This window comes from Kogia breviceps, chromosome 18, assembly GCF_026419965.1.
Source record: "Kogia breviceps isolate mKogBre1 chromosome 18, mKogBre1 haplotype 1, whole genome shotgun sequence".
Classification (NCBI taxonomy): Eukaryota; Metazoa; Chordata; class Mammalia; order Artiodactyla; family Physeteridae; genus Kogia; species Kogia breviceps.
In genome coordinates, this window is record NC_081327.1 from 41,437,593 (window position 1) to 41,463,025 (window position 25,433).

A 25,433-nucleotide genomic window follows, 5' to 3' on the forward strand; every position below is an offset into this window, starting at 1 on the left:
CACAGCAACGAGAAGCCCACTCACCGCAACCAAGAGTAGCCCCGCTCGCCGCAACTAGAGAAAGCCCACGTGCAGCAACAAAGACCCAGTGCAGCCCCCCAAAATAAATAAATAAATAAATAAATAAAAAGACTATTGTTCAAACCCTTGACCTTTCTTTTATCTGTGGCTTCTTCAGCACCACAGGGGGAAAAAGGCTGACTTCATGGCAGAGACATTTACATGCATCTTATTTTATTCTCACAACAGCCTACAAGGGAAGTACCATTACCTACTACATTAGAGACGAGGAAATGGACATCCAGAGATTCCAGTGGCTAACTCACCATCTCCAAGCACAGCTGGCACAGTTGGGGCCCTGAGTGGGCCTCACACTCTTACCCATCAGGACAGTGTGTCTGTCAGTCTCTGAGTTCTGACAATGTCTAAATGTTTTTATCTCAGCCATAATCTTAAAAAACAAAACGGCATGAGTACCTTCTAACCAAGTATTGCTTCAGAAGGCATCACAGTGACTCCAATTGGTAATACTTTAACTGTCACAAGCTATGTGTTATGTTATGAAGAACACACTCATAATTGTGTTCAGTTCCAGCAAAGGCCAGGTGACATCACAGCAGTCTGGAGGCACAGTGGCTCTGCAGCAGTCTCACTAAGGTGAAGGTGGGAGAGACGGATCATTTCTCAGTCAGGCATCCCCACCAGAGTCCCACTGCTGCCACCGTCCTAGCACTACTCATGTGGTGAGCAGTGACTTAGGTTCAGCAAAACAGTCATCAGTTCATGGTAAGTTATATAGTTCTATAGAAACTGTAGGCAGAGTTTTATGTCTGTACGCATTTTATAACATTATAATAAAGATAGCATTGAAGTTATGTTAAAAGTTAATGGATCTATGCATTTCTCAAATTCTGAGAAACACGATGAGGATATTTTGCTTCCTTAAATGTATCACAGTGTCATTCTTCTACCTAGAGAGCGCCATCTAACAATGTGAGAGTTGAAGGTAAAAAGCTTCTGGATGCTAAAGCTTGGTTTGGAGGGAGATCACAAGTAGCTACAACCAGATCGAGTGGAGATCAGTTTCTTACCTTCTCACTGTAGTTTCATTTGGGGTTAATTGCTAGAAAAACAGCAGTACCCAACCCCCAAACACATAGTTAATAGGTAAGAAAGCTGTACAAAGTTTCCAAATTGCAACTACAGGATGAATTTTTAAACTTTAGCATTTCTTTACATCTTGCCTTTCACTCACTCAAAAGTGAGAAAAAAGGAATTCTTTTGTTCCCGGAGGTACATTATATGAGGAAATGGACAAATTAAGAGGAAACTTTCACATCTCTGTATGGCACAGCTTCCAAGGATTAGAACATCCAATACAGTTTGACATCAGCTTCTTAACATGGACAATATGGTTTAGCAAAGCTTGTTCAACATTTTGCTACCTCCATCTTTTCAGCTGCAATTAAACAGCTACTTAAATTTGAGAGAAGCAAGACTTTAATGAAGAATGCTACAAGTTATGGACAATAATTAGTTCTCATTTTTAAAAAATTACAGAAAACACTTTACTGAAATTCTTTTTTCCTAAAAAGATAGTCTTTAAGGATGTCTGAGAGACAGCAAGCACAACACAGTACAAAAGGAGAAGGGAATGTTGAATTCCAGTGCAAGACACTAACACAGCACAATTAGGGAATCAGGCGGAAGCAACCATTTCACAAAGAATGGAATTAGGCATTTATACTCAATCAGGATTTTTTTAAGCTTTAAAAGTCCAGCATAAAGAAGGGAATTGGGGAGAGAGGATGGGGAGAGGGACTAAGCTTATCTACAATCACCATTTTACCAAAAAACACACTGGTTCAACCACGTGAGAAGTGGAGGTTAAACCTGCCTACACAGCCCAGCAAATAGAGCAAATGCCAAGGCAGTCACGTCTAGGAGTTGATGTCACAACTGGCTAAAGAGTTTTTAAAGGGACTCTGATTCCACCAGGACTGGTCTCTCATCAACCTGGGCTCATGACAGATGAAGTTCCTTTGCATGTGCATCAGAAGGCCAGAGCTTTACCTGGAACAAGTTCGCTCCAAATAATGCTCATGTTGCTGGTTTTAACAGGTCATGGAGTCAAAAGTGACTCCTAACATACTCCACCATTTCCTAGGAGAAGGTTCTACAGATTACCAGGGATTTAAATTCAAGCAAACCACTAAAGAAGGGAAATACTAATGGTATTCTGGCACTGTACAAGCTATGTGCCTGTCATCTCTGTCAAGGACATGGGGTGGACTTGGCTTTGTTTCTCAGCTCCATGATCTCCAACTGTGATGAAGTGGAACTGGGACCTCCCCCACATGGGAGGAAGATGCCCCAAATTCTCATTCCAGCCCAGCTTCTGAAAGAAACAGCAGACTACCAGGGGCTATTATTAGGAACCATGCTCCTGTTAATTCTGTGGAAATGAAGGCCTGTTTCAGTTCATGCCAAGTCTTTTCATGGTCCGCCAGCGATCCTTAATCATCACAGCTGTTCGGTTAACAAATGGGTAGTTTTTAGAAATGGCGGCCCAGTTTCCTTCCCCGTACTTCTGCACTCCAGCCTTGACCCACTCGCTTTCCTCTACAGTCCACTTCTGGAAAAAAAAAAAAAAAAAAAAAAAAGCAAAGGATTTATCACAACCTGTCTTTCCACTTATTTATTTTTTCATATAGTAAAGAGGTAAACTCAATCCTAGGAGAATAATCTGAACCCAAAGGAAGGATTTATACTTTTAAAACATGATATAGAATATAAGTTAACACCATGGATTTGGACATTTCCTAATTTTCAGTGTCCTGCCATTTCATCCTCAACTGATAACCATTTCTGCATTCAAAATTTCAAACGTGTGTTGTTCGTGGTTAGGAAATGCGTCAGCTTTCTGACCACCTAGATTTTTCTTCCAGAGAGTAACTATTTAACTTAGTTTGGATTATCTGAAAATCACAAGTAAAATTTTTTTAACAGCTGCATGGGTAGTCTATGCCTGTGAGAAGTGGGTACTTACTTTATCTCTCTTCTACCTACACAACCAGAAAAGATCAGAAAAGAGAATTTTAAATTACCTGCTTTCTTGTTACACTGGTAGTACTCTCTTCATCTGGTGCCGCTGGAAAACATTAAAAGTAGACTCATTTCAGAGCTTACCTTTCTTGGCACAAACCACAAGAAAAAGACATAAAACGTCCCCAAAAGGAAAACTTGATTCAAATTTTACAAACTTTGAGAAAAGAAAGGACATCACTGAAGGATAATTTGGTTTTGTCCTCTGCTTGCAAGATACCAATCATTTCAGTCCATGAGAATCTGTACAAAGCAAATACTTTATAATCAGGCATTCAATAAGTGTTGGTTAATGATGGATTTCAGGCTCTTTATAAAACCACTATCATTTTCTAAACTTACTGAGGAACTGTGGTATTTAAAATCCTAATATATATATACACATATATATATGCATGTGTATGTAATATATATATGTATTTGTGTGTATATATACACACATATTTGAGTGTGTATATATATAATTTCTGCTTTATAACCCCTTGTTAATGACTGCTTTGAAATAACACAGTTTTACTGTTTTTGAATTTCCAAATCCCTGACTGTTAGATACAAGTAAAATTTGGGGGCTTCCCTGGTGGTGCAGTAGTTGAGAATCCACCTGCCAATGCAGGGGACATGGGTTCGAGCCCTGGGCCGGGAAGAATCCCACATGCTGCGGAGCAACTAAGCCCGTGCGCCACAACTATTGAGCCTGTGCTCTAGAGCCCATAAGCCACAACTACTGAAGCCCATGCACCTAGACCCCATGCTCCGCAACAAGATAAGCCACCACAATGAGAAGTCTGCACGCTGCAACGAAGAGTAGCCCCCACTCGCCACAACTAGAGAAAGCCCGCACACAGCAACAAAGACCCAACATAGCCAAAAGTAAATAAAATAAATACATTTTAAAAATTTGGCCCAATTCTTCAAACAAAAAGAACAGGGTAATAATTATTGCTTCCCACTCCAACAGACCATGTGAGATCTGGTCAAACTCTACCCTTTCATCCTATGGAAATAGATCAGGCCTCAAAAACAGGGACCAAGATAATATTTTAAAGGACCAGAGGGCTACCAGGAGGGTATACAAGTATAATGGACATGCCATCTCAAGCCAACAAGAGCCAGTTAAAAAGCTGCAAGAAAAGGCAAAGTTGCATAAATGTGAAACTTGCTACAGTGTCTGCCTCAGCAGACGCCACTGTCCCAGTAATGCTTCCTGAAGAGTGAAGAAAGGTGACTCAGGAAAAGGGATACTTATAGGAGCACATTATTTATTTTTAAATTATGAAGTATTTCATAATATAGTAGAAGCCGATTTCTGAAACTGACAAATCTGGACTGCATCAAAAGTGGATGTTTTCTAGAACTTTTATATCCTGTTTTTAAAATATTTAATGCCACTTTTATTACTTCTCCCATTTTCTGTGTAATCTTGATTTTGCCAACTATGTTTTTGCCAATGAAAGGTAATTTTTAAGGGCAAAACCTTTGAGGTTGGCAAAGGATTACTTTTGCTACTGTGTTACAAAAGTCTTCAGAATCTCTGAAACTAAGGTTTAGCGTGTATATATTTCCATCAGAGTGCAAAATATGTGGTGGGAGAGATCCTAATGCAAATACTATGAAGTTCAATATTAATTAAGGAAAAGTAAAGTTTCTCATCTTAGAAAAAAACACATATATAGAAACTGGTAAGAGATTATTTACTTAAATAAGACATGTAAGGAATGACCACTTCTACCTTTTCTAATTAAAAAACTTTAGGAAGAACATCAACTACCAATTAAATATAGGATTTATTAAACCAAACCAGGAGTTTTCTTTAAATGTAAAGCATTGCTTTGATAGTCTCCATTGTTTAATGGGAAGAGACATAAAACTGATTCCTCATGAATCAGTGAGGAACTTTTAAACTTTTTCTAGTTTGGAGACAAGCAATTTCTGGAACATTGATGTGACAGGAAGGAACATGCACCTACACTTCAGCAAGTATCAAGGAGAGACCAATGAGAATCTTCTGGCTTACCCTGAACTTGAAACAGTTCGTCCTCTTCTACCCAAGTCTCTTTTTCTTCAACCCCATTAGAGTTGTTCCACTTGCCTTTGGGTACTCTGAGGGAACATCAGCGAGAGGACAAGGTGTAAAACAAAGTCATCCCAGGTCATCCCATACTCTGTCCTTAGCTCTACTCGTGGCCCTGTATTCCTCCGTGTTGTGCTGTAAGCACATTCGAGATTCACCTACACACAACTCCCAAATCTTGACCTGACCAGGCCTCTCCATGTCAACATCCCCCAGGTTTCAGGACCATCGCTCAAACTCAGCACTGTATATACATCACCATCCCCCTCAACGATCTGTTCATTTTCCTGTTGGTTGTTTGGTTGGTTGTTTGGTTGGTTGTTTGGTTTGGACTCTATTACAGATTTCAGCATTCTTCTAACCTAGAGCTGCAAACTCCTTCCCCTCCATCACAGACATGCTCTATTCCTATCTCTGGACTGTTCTCCTTTCCCTCCCTATTCCCCTAGTCCAAGCCCATGGTCCAGTACCTTTCACCAGTATTACACTAGTCTCTTAATTGGAGTCTCTCCCCCCTAGCCCCTTCCCCTTCCAAAGCCACCTGAACAATCATCCTAAAATTACCACATCCCTCCTCTATTCAGTGATGGCTCCTCACTGCCTAAACAATGAAGCCTAAATGCCCATATGGGGGAATCAAGATCATGCAGTCTGGCCCGTCAATTTCTCAGCAGTTCCTCCTGTCCCCACCAACACCCACACCGCTCTCTACTCCTCCTTCCTCCTGTAAGTTCTGTGCTTTCCTGCCTCTCTATTTGCTATTCTCTCTCCTTGGGATTCCCTTCCCTGCCAAGTGAAGTCCTGCCCATCTTTCGAGGCCATCACTCTCAATGAATACTGCCTAACACATACAAAAAGCCCCCGCTCCTCTGCCCTTACGATAGTGCTTCCACTTTATTACACAACCGTATCACGACATACCCTTAACCATAAGCACCCTGATGGCAGGGACCATATCCTCAATTGTCTACTTCAAACACTGGGCACGGTAACACACACCCTCATAGAAGCTGGAGAGATACTAGCTAAACAATGAGATTATCAAAGAGCTGTAAAGGACTTATACCATCAAAGATTAGAATAGTAAGCAAACAAGAATCATTCCTGTGAACATGAAATTTTGAGTACTTGGGTGCAACCAGAAACAGTCCCCAACCTGAAAAATAATCCAAAACCCAAGTTATTAAATAAATGAAAATTATAGTTACTCTTACAGAACATAGCACAAATCTGAGCTCAGAATTATAACATCCTTTACAAAACAAACATGGAAAGTATCTGAACTAAGTTTTGAAGAATTTACATAGATAAAAGTCACCGAAAAACCTGATGAAGAGAGTAGAAACAAACTGCTCTTTCCTTCCCCACTATAAAAAAAATTTATTTTTAAGGCTGTCTGGGTATTTTGCAAATGAGTAATGAAAGCAGTTTGCTTAATAAGTGCATAAACTTGAAAAAAACATGAGTTTTCTATGCAATTACCTAAGTGGCTGGGACAAATGGTGGACTCTTTACTTTTCTTTATTTTTAAATTGGATCATATGCCCCAAAGGGTTATTTCTAAGAATAACTGATTTGCTTGAGACAAAGTTAAAAAAAAAAAAATTACATGAGGTTTTTCCTTCTCAGGATATTAGCTGTGTCGATTACTATTCATAAATAAAGGTCAGACAGCATTACAGTTTAAGTGTTCCATCTGTTTATCCAAGCCCTGGGATAAAAACTGATTTTAACCTCAGGGTCCATTATTTTCACCTAAGTGGCTATTCACTCTTCCTGCAGACAGTCTTTGCAGATCACTTGGTAACTTTCTGCTCCTCCTCTGAACTCAGCATTTATTACATGTATAAACTTTTTGGTATTCCTTAACTTCTCAGGTTGTGGAAGAGGCTGAGACCTCGGTCCTCATCTTAACTGTGAGGTGGCCGTGCGGGCAAGCCGGGTCACTTCCTGGCCCATTGCGCTCCTAACTGGTGAAGTTAAAACTTGGTCTACAGGGGTTGGCAAACTACAGCCTGTGGCTGCTGGGTTTTGTATAGCCCTTGAACTAAGAATGGTTTTTACATTTTCCAAAGGGTTGTACAAAAAAAAAACCAAAACAGAAGCATATGCAACAGAGACACAAAGCCTAAAATGTTTACGCTTTGCTAGCCTTTTATAGAAGTTTTGTATGTGGCCCCTTAAATTGCAAGAACCAAGAACTGTTACTTTGTTTGGTTAATAAACTATCTAGTAAGCACTAGTTCTGTGCTGTGGGGGATATAAAAATCTAGTAGTCGTGGCCCTGCCGTCTAGGTGATAGACCCTAATCCTGCCCTCCCCTCCTCCGATTCCACTGGCCCAGCTTCCCCTGGGTCCTGACTGCTCACTGGGCAGCACTCTCCAGCCACCGCTTCTCTTCTCCTTTCCCTCAGTGTCTGTTCAAAAGCCCTCAGTGGTGTGTGCTCAGAGGCTTTTTCTGATTAGGTGTATTAGACTTATCTGGGGCACAGTTAGCAAAGCAGATTAGAGAACACTCCCCTGTCCCTTCTAATTCAGTAGACAGGAGCCTGGGAATATATATTTCTTAAATACTGCACAGGTTATTGTGATATGAAGCCCCTCTTGAGAACCTCTGCCTGATAAAATATAATAGGAACTCAAAATCTGGCCCATCTACCCATCCAGACTTTTCTCCCTTCATCCTCTCTGTGCCTTGTATTCTCCTGCCATACAGACTACGTGACATTTTCCGGCTCATACCAGGCTTTCTCGTGCTGTAATTAAAGAGGCTCCTGTTTCCTAGAACCAAACTCCCAATATTGCTGGATGACCTACTCATTCTTCAAGGCCAGCTCAACACTTGCTCCTCTGCAAGGTTGCTAACTTGCTCCACCCACAACTGCTATCCAGGCCCAGCTCTTCTTCCCTGAAACTCCCAAGGCACCTCACATACCCTTCATTTAGAGCCGAGGTCATAGGATCCCTTTTTGTTGTAAAGGGCCAGTAGTACCTTCAGCTTTGCAGGCCTTACTGTCTTTGTTGCAACTACTCAACTCAACATAGCATCAAAAGCAGCCACAGACAATACATAATTCATGGGTGTGGCTGTGTTCCAGTAAACTTTATTTTCAAAAACAGGCAGCAGGTGGATTTAGCCAAGGGGCCATAATTTGCCCACCTCTGCTTGAGAGTACCCATCATGCTTCATACCCTTGACACATGATAAAGGTATGTCTGAAACCTTCACAGAGTCTCCCGTTTATAAAACCACTGTAATCATGCACTCTCTCCAGTTTCCTTGTCTGTTCATGGGAGCAATACTTATACTTCATAGAATTGCTGTGAGGGGTAGAGGAGATCAGGTATCAAATGAGAGTAATAGTGTGCTGACTGCATCTGCCTGCCCAGCCAATGACTCACCACTTCCAAATGCAGTAAGTGGTGCATATAGTGCAGATTTGTGCCCGAATATAAATCACTTATCAGATGCCACAGCCCTACAGGGTACCCAGCACAAGCATGCCAGGGCACAGGTCCCCAAACAGCTGTAACAGAGAGCAGTAGTAGAGATGGCGATGACCTTGGAGATCAGTGAGGTGATCACTTACAGCAGGGTGACCAGGGGAAATTTAGGGAGGAGGCAGAGTTTTAAGAGGCAGCTTGGTGTACATGGTATACAGGCCATGGGCTTTTGTGTCAAGACTGACTGGGATTAAAAATCCCAAAGCCCAATTTTGCCATTTTTTATCTGTGTGACTTCAGGTTAAGTTAGTAACTTTTCTGAACCTTCCTCACCTATAAAGTGGGGCTAGTAAATCACTCACAGAGTGAGGAGTGTAGATATTCAGTAAGATAATACATGAAAGTGCTTGGCCCGCAGAAAGTATTTAGTCAACATCAGCTTCTCTTCTCTTTGAAAGACAGATGGGATTCTGACAAGCAATGGTGGAGGAATAATAGTCCACATGTGGGGAATGAGAGGCAGCAAGAAGCGTACAGTAGTAGAAACAGGGTTCCAGGGAGAGCAAGCAGACCAGTTTGCCTAGAGGAAAGATCCACAGGAGGGCACAAAGGGTAGCAAAACTGAAAGCCAGGTTGGGGGGTCATGATGGGGAGCAAAATGAAGGCATTCTAACCACTGCCCCACAGAACCTAGCAGAATGTGAGAGATTAGTAATTACTGAATTTGCCAAGTCTCAAATGCTCATAGAACGTGCAAAACTATAAATATTCATAAATCTCTTTTAAGGATCAAAGTATAACGTGGCCCAATTCAAACAAACTTCCTTTAACAAACAAGACTAATATTTAGTAGTCAGGGCACTCAGAAGTTTGCTGAAAATGGAAGCAGCGGTGAGTAGGAGGCTCTGACACCCTTTCACCCTCACTCCTGCCTAGTGCAATGCCTGGAAGCCCACGTGCGGGGCGTCAGAACTGGCAGGACGGCTACGACGTCACTCCCCACCCTGAGTCACATTCTAGCAGTCTGAGCAAGCCTTGGTGGTGAACAACTTAGCTGAAAGTTACTTCATTCCCGGAAGCAATACCAGGCATAACCAGGACCACCAACCAGCCCCCAAACTTCTACAAAGAAGGTCTTCATACTTGGGATTCTTCTCCCCAGGGAGGGGTTTGTTGAGGATGGTGGGCTTGGATGGTGAAGCAGGAATGACTTCCTGGGAGGAGTCGAGGCTTGCGCTCGGCTCAGTGCTCTGGCTGTCCTCCTCCAAAACCAATCTGCTTATTGTCATGCGCTTGTTCTTGGGCTGCAGTTCAGAGCCACCCTCACCCTCAGCAGGGGCTGAACTTTCCTTTTCATCTTTTCTCGGTCTCTTGTTTTTGAGGGCTGGTGATGGTGGGCACACTTTATTAGGAAACACCATATCTTTCTGGTCCAGTTTTGAGAAGGCTGCCTCAGAATCTTGTGCACTGGACAGAGTCTTGAAAGCTGCTTTCAGAGCCATAATTCCAATGGTGGTTGGAGTGTTCTGTAGCTGCCTACAAATAATGCACACATAACAGAGATCAGTTTCACCATTTTTCAAAGTGGGAAGCTTCAAATTAGAAACTCCTCACGTTGAGAACTCATTAAAAAAAAAAAAAAAAAAAGGTGCGTGATACAAGCTTTATTTATAAAAGCTTCCATTTATAAGTGTTAAGCAGAGGCTTTAAATATGATATGTAAGTTGAACTATGGAGCTCAAACTTCAAGTAAAAGAACCCTAAAGGAACCAGGGCCAATGATACTCCCTCCAGAAACCTCTTCAGCCTGTGTGCTGTCTAAGCCATTAGTCTGCATGGACTAAAGCGGTGCTTTCCACAGTGCAAGAACTCTGTGTAGTGCCTGACAACTACAAGTCCATCTGGACAGCCAAGTGATAAGCCAGCAATCTCACCTTGAAGTCTAAACTCTTCTTCCAGCTGTCCTAGTCCAATCCTCATTGTGAGAGAAGTAAAAGACTGGTCTCCATTCTGCCCTCTTTCTCCTACACTACACTTATAAATGGGATCCTGAGAATTCTCAGAGTGAGAAGAGTGCCACACAGTCTTGGAACAATGAGAAACTGCCTTTTCAAAATAAAGTTCATCTATCATTTGGATGTTTTAAGTAAAAACTGTTAGCAGAGGGCAAACTGGCAGCCTGCAGGCCAAACCCAGCTGGCAGATGTGTTTTGTCTAAGCTATTCAAGTTTTTTTTTTTAATTGGACTAACCGCCAACATTCAGAAATTGGGAAATCTCAAAAAATTTTTTTTGGACGTCTCACATAAAAATTTGAACTGAAGTTTGGACATCTCACATAGCAACAATCACATGAAGCTGGAAAGCATGCTCTCTCTGTGTCCCAGTCCCGTGCTCTCAACTGTATTATCCTAGACCCACTTTGCTCCTTTACATCTCCTACTGGGCCCCCAAAGACATCTAAACGTGTGACCTCTGCTTTGTTAACTGGTCCTGGGAATCTGATTCACAAGTGTGAACAGTGCATTAAGAGATGAAGTATCAACAGGGAAGTACTGAGTAGATACAGGTGAGGCAAGGAGAGAGAAACAAAAGGAGAGAACCTTTGAGGAATAGCGAGTCAGGAACTTCTGCCAAGGATCTGACATCCCGTTTTCAATATTCCCATCTTCCCAGGATGTGCTCTGTAAATCCCACAGTGCCTTCTACGAGTAACCCAGTAACATGTTAAGAGGTCAAACCACTGATCCTGCTCGAAGACGACGACTGTGCTTCCCACACATCACCCCAGTGTTTCAGCCAACATCACAAAAGGGCATCTCTCTCACCTGGCAGGTTCTCTGAGTGGCTTTTCCACAGGCTCTGGTGCTGGCTGTTTATCTCCCTTCACTGCGGTTGAGGTGGAAGACTCAGATTTCAAAGCCTTTCTGGCCATCTGGGAAAGGAAAGACGTCAGCAAGAGGGAGTCACAGAATTTCATCAACTCGACTTCTTTCACCATGAACACACTCAACATGCAAGCATGTTCACTTACATACCCAACTTAGGCATAGACTAGAGGAGGACATAAAAAGGGAAAGAACTTACAAGAATTATCTCAAATTTCTTCCTCCCTTCCTTCCCTCAAAAAATGGCTCACAGTTTTCTATACTAAAGGAGAACTCAATCTGAGTGGTGCTAAAAGCATCTTGGTTCCAAGAATTCTGAAAGGTTATTTTGGACAACAAATACTTAAATGATTTTACTTTGTATCTCCTCTTCTATCCTTCCAATCTCATCCCTAATGTAGTTTCTGAATACCTAATAGACCTTTGGGGTCATATGTAAAAGTCAAATCTTTTTTTTTTTTTTGAAACTTAGGGATGACTGATGTCTACATTAATGTCTTTTAGTTTATGTATAGAATTTTTCATGACTCTGTTTCCACAAATGTTTTGCCTATTAACAACTCTTTGAAAATCCTTACTTGTACCACATGAAGCCCTCAGTAGGCCAATCTTGCTCTAACTCCAGCTGTTCCTCTGTCACCCTCAGACTGAAGTTTTACACATTTCCAGTCAGTCCAGTATCATTCCATTTTAGATTGCATGTCTGTAACGAGTGGTATCTTAAGAGCTGAGAATTCTGTCCTCAACAGAAACAGTGACAGGTTATTTTCCAGCTACCAGAATATGAAGGAAAGGTTCCTAGGCCAGGCTCAAGTATCCTGACACTTGCTCCTTGAACACTCCAAACTATCTGCTTTACAAATATTTTTGAGAATTGCCAAATGATTGCTAGGGTCACTGACACTATTCTGATTTGGGCCTTGCAGATCTACTGTTAGGAACTAGGAAAATTTGAACACTCTCAAAATCCTTGTTTTAAAAAAAGACTCTCTCACTCAGTTCATGATCCACCTTCTATGACAGACTAGGTTCTAATTCTTCCCTGTGCTGTCTTGAGCCTCACTGCATCCATTCTTTGTGCTTATCCCTTTGAGTGCTTATCCCTTTGATCCAGTTAAAGTATGTCTTCATTTGGCCTCTCTTGCTAATCATACGCTAGTCACACTTTTCTCCAGTTATGCCTCCTTCCTGACAACAACCCCATCATACCACATCTATCAAACCACTCTTCCTCTCCCAGACTTAACTCAGATTTCATCTCCTTTGGGAACCACCATCAGTTGTAATTGAATGTTCTCCTACTTTAACCACACAGATGAATCCTACATAGAGGAAGTAAAACTGGGAGGTGAGGGAAACCAGGAATGTTGCATTTGCCTCTGCCAGGATCTCTGCCTCTGAATATTTAAGGCATTTAATTAAGAAAGATAGCACATATAATTCAGTTTTTTCCACACATTTACTCTTTTCACTTTAAAAAAGAGCTGCCCTTTTCTAATTGCCTACACATCCTCCAGGCTACATCACAGTTGTGGGAAGAGAAGGCCAAGCCCCACCGTGAGGAGGTAGGGCTCTGCATCATCCAGGTGACTCTCCAGGAAGCGCAGCATCTTCTGCTGGAAGGTTTCGTAGGAAAAGTTCTGGATAACAGGGTGGGCCAAGTTCTTTTCACGGATAATGTTCAGGAGATCATTTCTCAGCTTCTACACAAAGGACCAATTTTTGCAATGTGAGAAAGAAAAACTCCAGTAAAAATTCAATGACCATGAGTTAAAACAACACTATCAGAACTTTCACAATGCTGTCAATGAATATCACTGGTACACATATAAGAAGGGAAGCCTCCTACCACAATGTAGAACAAGTCAAAAAATTACTGATCAGCCACAGTAGGTTACTATGTAGCTATAAAAAAAAAAAAAGGATGAAGAACTTAGGATCTAAAGTACCTTTATACTTTTACATAAAGATTTTTAAACTTCCAAAAAAAGAAAACCAAAAAGGATGAAAAACTCCCTATGTACTAATATAAAAAGATCTCCAAGATATATTAAGGGAAAAAAGCAATTTACAAAATGCTCAAATTAAGTGTGTAGAATATGCTCACGTATGTATATGGGAAGAACAGGAAGAATGGATATATGTGTATGTCTGTATATATACACACATGCATACTTATTTGCTTGCATATGCACAGAATATCTCTGTTAAGAATAAAAGAGGGCTTCCCTGGTGGCGCAGTGGTTGAGAATCCGCCTGCCGATTCAGGGGACACGGGTTCGTGCCCCAGTCCCGGAAGATCCCATATGCCGCGGAGCGGCTGGGCCCGTGAGCCATGGCCGCTGAGCCTGCGCGTCTGGAGCCTGTGCTCCGCCACGGGAGAGGCCACAACAGTGAGAGGCCCGTGTAACTCAAAAAAAAAAAAGAATAAAAGAAAAAAACATTGGTTGCCTCTAAGGAGAGGAACGAGATGGCTGAGTCGGACATGAGAGAATTTTCACTAAGCTCTTTTGTTGTACCTTTTGAATGTTGTATTACAAATATGTATTACCTTTTCAAAAACTGAAAATTTATATTTATAAAGGACAAAAAATAAGAGCAGGGTACCAACAGAGCTTTTGACACCAGAAAATAGAAGAGTTTAGTCCTCACCAAGGCAGATTCTCAAGTCTGCAGGATCAGCATTTATGTAAAGTCAGAAGTGTTAATACCAGTGCTGATCACTAAAGTTCAGTCAGAAGCCTGACAGAAATGGGCAAGTAAATGATTTATGTAAATTTTTCAAACAGATTTTTGAAAAACCATTCTAACAGTAAGTTATCCTGGATATAAAAGGCAACATGCTCAAGGTGCTGAATATTTAAAGGCGAATATTTAGATAACATTCCTGACAGAGAACCCTTTCCCTGTTTCCCCACAAAAGGCAGTGAGCTGGATTTAGGTCATGGGAGCAAAAATATATCAAACTTACCTGAGTTGTGGGGTCCTTGGACATATGTTTTTTCAAAATTTTTGAAGCCTTCTCAAATTCTTTGTTTTTGATACAAATAATGACTGCCTACAAAAGGGGGAAAAAGACTTTTTTTTAAAACTGTTGTAATAATGAAAGGTATAATTAGAATATCAAATACCAAAATAAGCTCAACTAAAAAGTAAAACTGAGTCTTACATACCCAAGAACTTTTTCACATTCTATCAAATTCCTGTATTTAAAAACTAACAATTATTATTCAAGCGTATGAACAACCGTATGCTCTCTTTCAGTGTGTAAGATAGATTTTCAACATTACATTGGATTTTAAAAAATAGCTGATAAAGCAAAATCTGATCTCCTGGATAACAGACCATTTACCCAATCTGCATAGGGCCTCCTAAGGAAAAGCAAAATGGACAGGAGTCATCCCAGGTCCCCAGAACAATTGGTTTTGTTCTTTTTGGATGCAAAAGCTTTGATGTAATGGGGGGAATGAGAGGAGGAGATACTGTGGGGGCTGGGGAGGAGAGGAATAATTTGCTGACCACAGAGTTCTGCTAGTTCCATTCAGGAAAGGCCTGAGGCCAGTTCGCTAGGAGAACCAGCACAGCCTCTCATACTGTAAACCCCAGCGGGCCAACTCCAGTTAAAGTGTGCAGGGAATTGCTGAGACAGACAAACCCAGCTCAGCCACAAGCAGCAAAGAAAGGACAAAGTTTCAGGTAGGATGAGAAGGTCTCATCAGCCACAGAGAAAAAGGAGAATCCTTTGGTCAAGACACCTCAAGAGAACATATGTAGAGGGCAAATAACAGTGATTGAAAATTTAAAAGGATATTTAAAAAACGTATGTGCACTTTTTAAAAAAATCAGAAAAGCGAGGAAAAATTGGGACCACCTGGAGTTATCTTACAGGATAAAGTAGCTACCTTAAATCCAGTCTCAAAGAAACATGTCTCACACATGAAAAAGGGAAGGAAAACTGGTCCATAGATATTTTCAGTCTTCACAGGGAAGAATTTAAGGAGCAACATACAGACCAAGAGAAGGAGGACTAGCAAGGGAATTCAGAAAGTACAACTCTCGGGTGCTTCTGTCCTCCACGTGCTGAACACAGCCACACAGGGCAAAGGAGACTGGTGTCAAACGCTTCTGCAGAGCAGGCACAACACTAAGTTCCTACTGCCAGGGAGGGAACAAAGTTACTAAGTCTTTCCATTTTAATCAGATCATCATATTCACTTTTACATCATTTTCAGCAGAAAAACTATACTAAGACTATACTTACTTTCTTGAAGCATACAAAGGCTTTACTTTTTATAAATCGTTTAGGTCCTATTACGTTGGGTTTTTTAAAAGATTTTTTTTGATGTGGACCATTTTTAAAGTCTTTATTGAATTTGTTACTATATTGCTTCTGTTTTATGTTTTGGTTCTTTGGCCATGAGGCACTGGAATCTTAGGTCCCCAACTAGGGACTGAATCCACACCTCCCGCATTGGAAGGCCGTCTTAACCACTGGACCGCCAGGGAAGTCCCAGGTCCTATTATGTTTTAAAATGTTATTTAACTTGCATAAAGTAAAATTAACTCTTTTTTGGCATACTGTTCTAACACATGTATCAACTTCTGTAACCACCACAATGATACCAAAAAACCATGGATCCAATAAACCTCCCTTGTGCTGCACTGTGTAGTCACCTCCTCCCCATCCCTAACCCCTGATCTTTTCACTGTTTCATCTCTTCAGAATGTCATATAAATGGAATCATACAGTATATATGAAATCACACGGCTTAATTTTTAAAGGATGTAGCCTTGAGTCTGGCTTCTTTCCCTCAGTATAATGTCCTGGAGATCTGTGTTGTTGCATTATCACTAGTTCCTGCAATTTTATTGATGAAGCAGTGTTCTGTTGTATGGATGTACCAGTTTGTTTATCCATTCACCCACTGGAAAAACAGTTGGGTGGTCCGCAATCCAGGTGATTATGAATAGAGGTGTTAAAACATTTATGTACAGGTTTTGGTGTGACCATAACTTCATTTCTCTAAGGTAAATACCCAGGGGTGGGACTGCTGGGTCATTTGGAAAATGCATGTTTATAAGAAATGGCCAAACTGTTTTCCTGAATGGCTATACCATTCTGCACCCCATCAGCAATGTATGAGGGTTCCAGTTGCTCCACATTCACACTAGCACTTGTTAGTGTTCTTAGTTTTTAAAGTTTAGCCACTCTCATAGGTATGTCCCAGTATTCTCTGTGGTTTTAATTTGCATTTCCCTATTGACTAAATGATGAGCATCTTTTCATGTGCTTATTTGCCATCTGTGTATTCTTTGGTTGTTTCTTTAAAAATAGGGGTGTTCATTTTGAGAGTTCTTTTTCTGAACAGTGTTTTTCTCAGAACAAAAGTTTTAATTTTGATGAAGTCCACTTTATGTTCTTGTAGATCTTGCTTTTAGTGTCATATCTAAAAATTTTTTGCCTAAGTCCAGGACATGTAGATTTTTTTTCATGTTTTCTTCTAAAAGTTTTATAGCTTTACATTTTACATTCAGATTATGATCCACTTTGAATCAATTTTTATATGAGTTTTAGGTCAAGGTTCATTTATTTTTTGCATAGGGACATCCAATTAATTCCAGTTGTTGAAGACTATCCTTTTTCCATTGAATATCTTTTTCCATTGAAATGCCTTCACATTTTTTGTTAAAAATTGATCAGTGGGTCTATTTCTGGACTCTCTCTTCTGTTCCACGAATCTATATATCTACAGTCATGAGTGCTGTAGCTTTATAGTAATTCTTTTCTTTTTTTAAAATATTTGTTTTTGGCTGCATTGGGTCTTTGTTGCTGCACGCGGGCTTTCTCTAGTTGTGGTGAGCAGGGGCCACTCTTCGTTGCGGTGCACGGTCTTCTCATTGCGGTGGCTTCTCGTTGTGGAGCACAGGCTCTAGGCGCGCGGGCTTCAGTAGTTTTGGCATGCGGGCTCAGTAGTTGTGGCTCGCAAGCTCTAGAGCGCAAGCTCAGTAGTTGTGGCGCACAGGCTCAGTAGCTCCACAGCATGTGGGATCTTCTCGGACCAGGGATTGAACGTGTGTCCCCTGCATTGGCAGGCGATTCTTAACCACTGAGCCACCAGGGAAGCCCTATAGTAATTCTTAAAATTGGGTAGTGAGTCCTCCAGCTTCATTCTTCTGTTACAAAATTGTTTTTGATATTTTAGTCTTTTTTTTAACCTTACTATATGTCTTTTAGAATCAGTATCTACAGAAAATCCTGCTGATATTGTGATTAGAATTATATTAAATCCATAGATTAATTGGAGAGAACTGACATCTTAACTATATTAGGTCTTCCAATCCATGAACAGGGTATGTCTTTCCATTTAATAGGTTGTGATTTCTTCATCAGCATTTTGTTTTTTTCCACATACGGATCCTACACATGTTTTGTTAGACTTATACCTATTTCTTTTCTTTTTTGGAGAAAAAGAAAATAACTGTTCTGGTTATTTCTGGTAATAATAAAATAACTGTTCTGGTAATTTCATTGCAGATTTTCATTTTCATTTCATTTCACTGCTAGCATATGAAAATATGATTGATTTTATGTGTTGATCTTCTATCCTGCAGTCTGGCTAAACTTACTTATTATAGCTTTTTGTATATTCCATGGAATTTTCTATATGGATAGCCATGTCATCTGGAAAAAGGGACAATTTTATTCCTTCTTTTCCAATCTGTTGCCTTTTATTTCTTTTTCTTGACTTACTGCACTGGCTAGGTCTTCTAGTATGATGTAGAGTGGAAGTGGTGAGACAGACACTTTTGCCTTATTTGGGATCTTAAGGTCAAAGCATTCCATTCTTTACCATTAACTATGATGTTACCTGTAGTTTTTTTTGTAGATGGCTTTTATCAGGTTGAGGAAGTTCCCTTCTATTCCTGGTGTGCTGAGTGTTTTTACTATGAACTAATGTTGAATCTTGTCAAACGCTTTTTCTTCTTCAATTGATATGACCATATGGTTTTTCCTTTGGACCAACAGGGTAAATTACATTCACTAATTTTCAAATACTGAACCACTTGCATTCCTGGGGCTTTAGTTTCCCTATTCTACCACACACTAACTGCATCTGCATCCAGGACTAAGCATCAGGATAGACAGTTAAAAAAAAAAAAAAAAAAAAAGGAATGGAATCCACTTCAAGCTCTGGGAATCACAGCTCCACTGCTAAAGAGAAAGTGTTCTCTTTCTTTAGGTTTAGGTGGCTGCCCTGCTGCCACTGTCATCACTGGGTCACTGCTGCTACTAGTGTAGTATTGCCTGGGTGCTAGGATAGAGAAGGGAAAAAAGGAAAAAAAAAAAACACCACGAGATTTCTTCCACCCTCTCTGATCCTTAGCAGATCCCCTTTCCTGCTCTTCAGACCAGAGAGAGCCTCTCTTGGAATTCTTTCTATTCACACCTGGGGTGCAATTCCAGGTTTCAGGATCCTTCAAGTCCAGGCCTGGTGATACTGGAAAGGGAAAAAATGGTAATCTACTCATCACCAGTTTGGTGGACCTTCATCTTCTGGTCTTCTCCATTAGCTTACTACCCTTTACATTTGTGAGTTCTCCATTCATTCTGTCCAGGATTTATACTTTCATTAAGAAAGACAGAAGAAGGGCTTCCCTGGGTCCAATGGTTAAGACTCTGTGCTTCCACTGCAGGGGGCACAGGTTTGATCCCTGGTCAGGGAACTAAGATCCCACATGCCATGTGGTGTGGCCAAAAAAAAAAAAAAAAAAAAAAGAAGAATATGCTTATCTATCTTTCCCAGAACTGGAACACAGCTCCTACTATGTTTAATTTGTGAAACAAGAAAGGAAATGTGAATGCTTTCAAAATCTTAATTGGAAGTCTGCCTCCGAAGTTTGTACTATGAGCTTTTTTAAAGCTATGCATTAATTTCCTGGGAAGATTTTTCATTTGTTTGTTTTTTAAGAGATCAAACTTTGCTTTTTGAAAACTTGAAAGTTTTTGAAACAAGTATAATTTCTTCTCTTATGTTTCTGTTAAGGTTCTTACCATCTAAGCAATAGCAATGGTCTCTGGCTAACTTAAACAAAAGGGAAATTCCAAGCACAGATTTTCAGTATAGGTGAGATAGGTTTATATGTTGGAGGCAAGGCCAGAAAGGACATAAGAAGAGAAAACCAAACTCACAGAAGTGAAGAAAGGCTAAAAAAGCAAACTCACCAAAGAAACCAGGCTGTTATGGGAAGCACAGGTGCTCAAAAAGCCCTGACAAAGCTTTTTGTTCCAAGAATTAAAGTTTTAAGACATTGTGTCTGATGCCAGCCCCTCAAATGTGGTAAGGTCCTCAAAGAAAATCAAGGTGCTATATTACCAAAGTTACACAGCAAAAGCAACACCTAAATGCTTCCCAAGAACATGCCATATATGTTACCCTCTCCTGTTCACAGAAATCTGAGGCATCTCTCTTTTTTAGTTACGAAAAGAAAACCAACGTAGTCTCAATATTATTATCAGCTTATAGAAGCAATTCTCAAACTTTTTGGTCTCAGGATTCTTTCTTTATACTGTAAACTGTTAATGAGGACCCCAAAAGAGCTTTTGTTTATGTGGGTTATATCCATTGTATTCACTGTATTAGAAATATAAAACAGAAAAATTTAAAATATTTATTAATTCATTAAAAAATAACAAACTCATTACAGGTTAACATAAATAACATATCTTTATGAAAAATTACTTATTTAATAAGACAAAAGTTTAATGAGAAGGGAGGCATTGTTTTACATTTTTCCAAATCTCCTTAATATCTGGTTTAATAGAAGAAAGATGGTATTCTCATATCTGCTTCTGCATTTCTTTTGTTGTGATATGTTGTTTTGGTTGAAATATATTAAAAAATCTGGCCTCACACAGATATAAAGTTGGAAAAGGGAGTAGTATTTTAATAGCTCTTTCAGAAAACGTAGACATTCTTCTTTGACTCTACACCAAACTTTGGCAAGTGAACTCTTCATCATTATTACATTAAAATCTGTTAGTCTGTCTTGCACTTTTAATGGATCTGTTACCCCTGAATGATTTTGCAATACAATTCATCGATCATTTGGAAATTACTGGTTTACTGAGTTATCTTCTAAATGTTGATACATTCATTAAAAATCTTTTTTAAATCACAGTTGTTAGTATCACCATCAATCATATCAGAAAAGTCTGAATATTGGGAAGCTACCAAGCACATGAATATAAGTTTTCCAAAATTCTGATTTTCACCTGAAAGCTTGAATTTTACCTCTGCCAACAAATACTGTCACTTGTTTTCCTTGAAGTGACTGCCAGATTACCACATCTGAATAACCAAAGTTTGTCAGTTATTTCAAGTAAAAATGGTATTCCATTACAAAAGCAGCTAGATCAGCAGCATGCAACTCAATCACACAAGTACTTATCTGGAAGAAAACCATCATGTTTTGGTATGCAGCAGAAATGCTACAGAAAAACTTCCTATATTGTCAGACAAAATACTGGAAAAACGTCTGCTCAAGACTTAATAATATTAGTAATTTTTTACTGCTTCATCAAAGACATTCTTAATTGAAACTGGCTGTTTTTTATTATTTAAACTGCAAGCATGTGGCAATGAAGAATACAATGACTACCAGTACAATTTACCACTGCCTTGGTCACGGTCACACTAAGGCGCCAGAAATTTTACCCATCACTGTTTTTGCATCATCAGTGTAAATGTCAGTGCACTGAAAATCTCAACTAACATTTTGGCATTATTATAAAGATAGTTTTGAACCCTGAAAGGGTCCCGAAGACCTGCAAAGATCCCTGGATCATACATTGAGAAGCTCTAACTTAACAACTTATTTGATAAACTTTTTAGAAAATTTAATAAACTTTAAGATGAATTGCTGTGATACTTTAGAGATCTTAAAAATGCATCAAAAAGCTTCAATGAGCCTAGGCATTCCAAGCTAACAAATTCTATGACTAAATGAAAAATTAAAAAAATAAATCAAAGATACATGTGATATGGTATCATTTAATAACTTGGATATCAAGGTAACCATGGTAGCCAACCTCTAAGATGGCTCCCAATGATACCCACCTCCTGCACAGTGCCATTCCACCCACAAATCCAGCTGGTCAGGTCTGTGTGGCCAAGAGCATATGGCAGAAGTGATTTGTCACTTCTGAGATTAGTTTATAAAAGACTACAGCTTTCTGTCTTGGGCTCTTGTTCTCTGGGATCCTCTAGGGGAAGCAAGCTACCTCACTGTAAGTAGCCCTACAGAGAGGCGAGGAGCTATAAAGTCTCCAGCCAACAGCCGGCGAGGAAGTGAGTCCTGCTAACATCCATGTGAGGGAGCATGGAAGCAGACCCATCAGTCCTGGTTGAGTCTTGAGATGACTGCAACCCTGGCTGGCAGCTTGACTATAATCTCATGAGAGACCTCGAGTAGGAAACACAGCTACATCACTACCAGCTTCTTGACTCTTGGAAACTGAGAGATAATATTTATTGTTTTAAGCTGTTAAATTTGGGGTTAATTTGTTACACAGCAGTTAAGAGTAATATATTAAGTAAGAGATCTGGTACCTGGTGGAAAATGATAAAGCAGAAGGGAGTCAACATAAGAAAATGGTTGACTATTTTAAGGGAATCTGGATTTTGCTAATAGATTTTTCCTAATGAAGCCCCCAAACAAGAGATCAATGAACTTAAATAATAAATATTTAATTTAAAAGCCCACAGACTCTACCAGAAGAGCAGCCAGAAGACAGATCTATACCTCTTGTGTTCTGAAGGAGCTGCATTTCTGAATTAGCTGGCTACTTAACAGTAGTTACATGAATTACCCTGAACGGGTACCACTTCTTCCCATCCAAAAGATCCTTAGCTATTCTGAAAGTAGCCCTGGATTTCTCCTCCCTTGCTAATATGTCTTTTCTGGCATTTTACCTCCAACACAAACCTGACTAACCTATACTAAAAATCTATTCTTGCAATCATTCCTCCTTGGAATTGGAATTTTCTAAGCATTCTTACCCAAGGTCCTTAACTGAATAAATAAAATATCTGCACCCCACACACAGTTTTTCAACTGTTGTTTTTTTAAACAGGGTGTCTGAGTACCCAGCACATAGCCAAGGGACAGAAAGTCTTTGCTAAACAAGGTTTTGTCCCTTACCCCACCCCCTGCCCCCAAGATCCCATCCTTTTACGAGGTGCTGTTATCTTTTCTTACCAATTTCCTTACTTTTACCGCCAAGGCAATGCTGAGCTGTTGTCCTTCAGTCCCCACCTCTGCATCTGCTTCCACACCCCCAGCCTTGGTTATTGGAGAAGAAAAAGCTTTTTCTGACTGGTTTCCATGGCTGCTTCAATGTTTTAAATATAAATAAGTTCCACTACTTGAAGCTACCTGAGCCATGACATAGTTCCAGTCCCAAATTCCTAGACACTCTACAAGCTTTTTTCTTGTCGAGAACACTGCCTGCGCCAGTCTTCTACCACTACTGTTTTTCGAAATGGCTGATTATCTCAGCACCTCTGATTCTGTCTGTTCAAGGGGATTGTTCCCTAAACATCTTTCTGCAATTGCATGAAAGAGCTCAAAGCAGTCCCACATTTCCCAAGGCACCAGCTATTCTCCTTGGTCTGTAATAAGGGTGACAAGATCCTAGGCAAGTTACTTTTAGCCCTTTCACGATGCTGCTCTAAATGGTAATAATAACCTATAAAATGTCATTCTTCAGTGCCAACTCACTTCCTGTGTACTGTGGCCCCTCCTGCCAGGGCCACAAGGGAGACCACCAAAATCACAAAAGCTGAGCACGTGCCATTAACAGTTCTTTCCAAGTCTGGGCTAGGAAGGGGTCACCTGATGAAATAACATCTATGTATGTGAGTTACGTGTTCTGAGTGTGCTCACTTGCTCTCTCTCCATCCCTGTTTGTCCTCCACCCCACACAAAAAAGATAAGCACTGATGCCTCAAAGACCTCTGATCTTTGGTAAAAGAAAAAAAAAATTAAAATAGAGCCTTACAGCCTCCTTGACCAGTTTTCTACTGGATTCGACCACTGCCTCTGTCAGTGTAAATTCCGTTTTAATCATCTCCAGCACATTGATAGCTGATTCCAGTGGTGTGAGCTCAGCCTCCATATCAAAGGAACAGTCTAGGACAAAGAGCACAATTTTCACTTTAACCTATTTTCTAAAGAGCAGAAGAATTATGTTCAAATATATATATGTATATATATCTATATATATATATCTCTATATATATAGAAAAGAAACATGCAAATATAGTAAGATTTGCATTTAATTTGCTTACATACTGGCTACAGGATTACAAACATGTTAAGGGTCCAAATTCAAATCCATGAATTTCAAGTGACTAATTTTCAAGACAGGTGAAAAGTTATTTTTTAACACATGCATCTGTATCTCAAATGGCACGATCAGATACAAACGGCCAGAAACTAAAGATCATTTTGCTAAACAGCTGTCGAGTTCAATTTAGGAAAAGAAAAAAAAAAGTGCTCATACTTTAAAAACACTTTACTATGAAGGAAAAATGGCCATCTTCACATAATTCACTTTAGATAGCAACAGAGTTGGGGCCAGCAAGAAACAGGTGGGAGGAAATAAAAAACACAGAAAAGCAGCCAAGAGAATACTAAGTGGAGAAAACTAAGGCCAGAGAATAAACACCGTGATTGAAACATAGTAGCCCACCTTAACCCTGAACCCTTCAGTCTAGGATGTAAGTTTGAAAACATAACCCTAAATAAGTGAAGCCCAGAGAAGAACATAAAAAATAGCCATACCTAAATTTTCCCCTTCTTCAATGCGCGACAGACACTGCATAACCCGCAGCAGCCGAGACACGGTATGCTCCTTCCCCAAGGGCCTGACAAGCAAAGCTGGGAAAGAAGACATCGTTGGCTCGGCGACCCCCAGCCGCTACACTCGGGCCCCACAGATCACCTTCCCAGGAGCCCCAGCCTCCTTCCCCAGGCCCGGCCCTCACCCTGCATGATGTCCCGGATCTGCCTGAAGTCCCCGTACCGGCTACCCCGAAAGGCCCGCAGCGCCTCGTGGAAGTAGAACTTGAGCACCCAGCGGTTGACTGCCTCCTCCAGCCGCACCTCCCCCGCGCCCCGCTCCGCGGAGCCCCCCAGCCCCGGTGCGTGGCGCCCCCGCCGAGCCCGCCCGCCGCTGCGGGACGCCCGCCTGCCTGCAGCCCTCCCGCTGCTGTCGCTGCTCCCGCCTCCTCCCGCCATCGCGTCCGATCGCTGCGTGCCCTCCCTGCCGGGACGCTTCTTCGACTGTGACGCCGCCGGGTCACGCACGACGCCCGGGCCGGAAGCGGAGCCCGCCGTCCCGGCTCCCGCGGCCATGATACGGACTGCGTTCCGAGCCGCCCGCGGGCTTCTGGGAGGGCAAGGACCTGTCGCTCCCAGCCTTCCTCTAGGACCCCGTAGTTCCCGTTGTGCCGGCCGCAATGCCTGCTGGGACTTGAAGTCCATGCTGCCCAGACGGGTAAATGAACGGTGGTTGGCGGTGTCGACTTTGCTCCGAAATTGTGGAACGCTATACTAGAGACGCTGGGCTGTGTATAAAATATTGAAAAATAAATGTGTGCAGCTTGTTAAACATTTTTAAAATCGTGAAATGTAAAATGCAGAGAGGAAACTTTATTAAACAAGTTTACATTTTAACAAGTAAAGCAAAAGGCCAGCGTTAACCCAGCCGAGATCAAGAAATAGAATATGGCCGGCACCGCAGGAATCTCTAAGACATATAAGACGTACAATTAGAAAAAAATTGTTTTTCTTTTTCTTAAAATTTTTCTCTTTTTAAATTTCTGGGTTTTTTTGTTTTTTAATTCTTTTATCTAAGACATA

The 25,433-nt window shown here is 40.7% G+C and overlaps 1 protein-coding gene across 1 annotated transcript; it reads right to left on the reverse strand.

The window, feature by feature from the left end:
* Positions 1-217: 217 nt before the first annotated feature.
* Positions 218-24,963, reverse strand: TERF2 (telomeric repeat binding factor 2). Its single transcript, XM_059044859.2, has 10 exons — positions 24,557-24,963; positions 24,354-24,449; positions 23,569-23,699; positions 14,479-14,565; positions 13,064-13,210; positions 11,448-11,554; positions 9,764-10,156; positions 5,120-5,205; positions 3,108-3,151; positions 218-2,635 (listed from the first exon to the last, which is right to left on the reverse strand). Exons 1-10 carry the CDS (start codon positions 24,924-24,926, stop codon positions 2,477-2,479), a joined length of 1,620 nt encoding a protein of 539 aa, XP_058900842.1. The 5' UTR covers positions 24,927-24,963; the 3' UTR covers positions 218-2,476.
* Between the last annotated feature and the right edge of the window lie 470 nt (positions 24,964-25,433).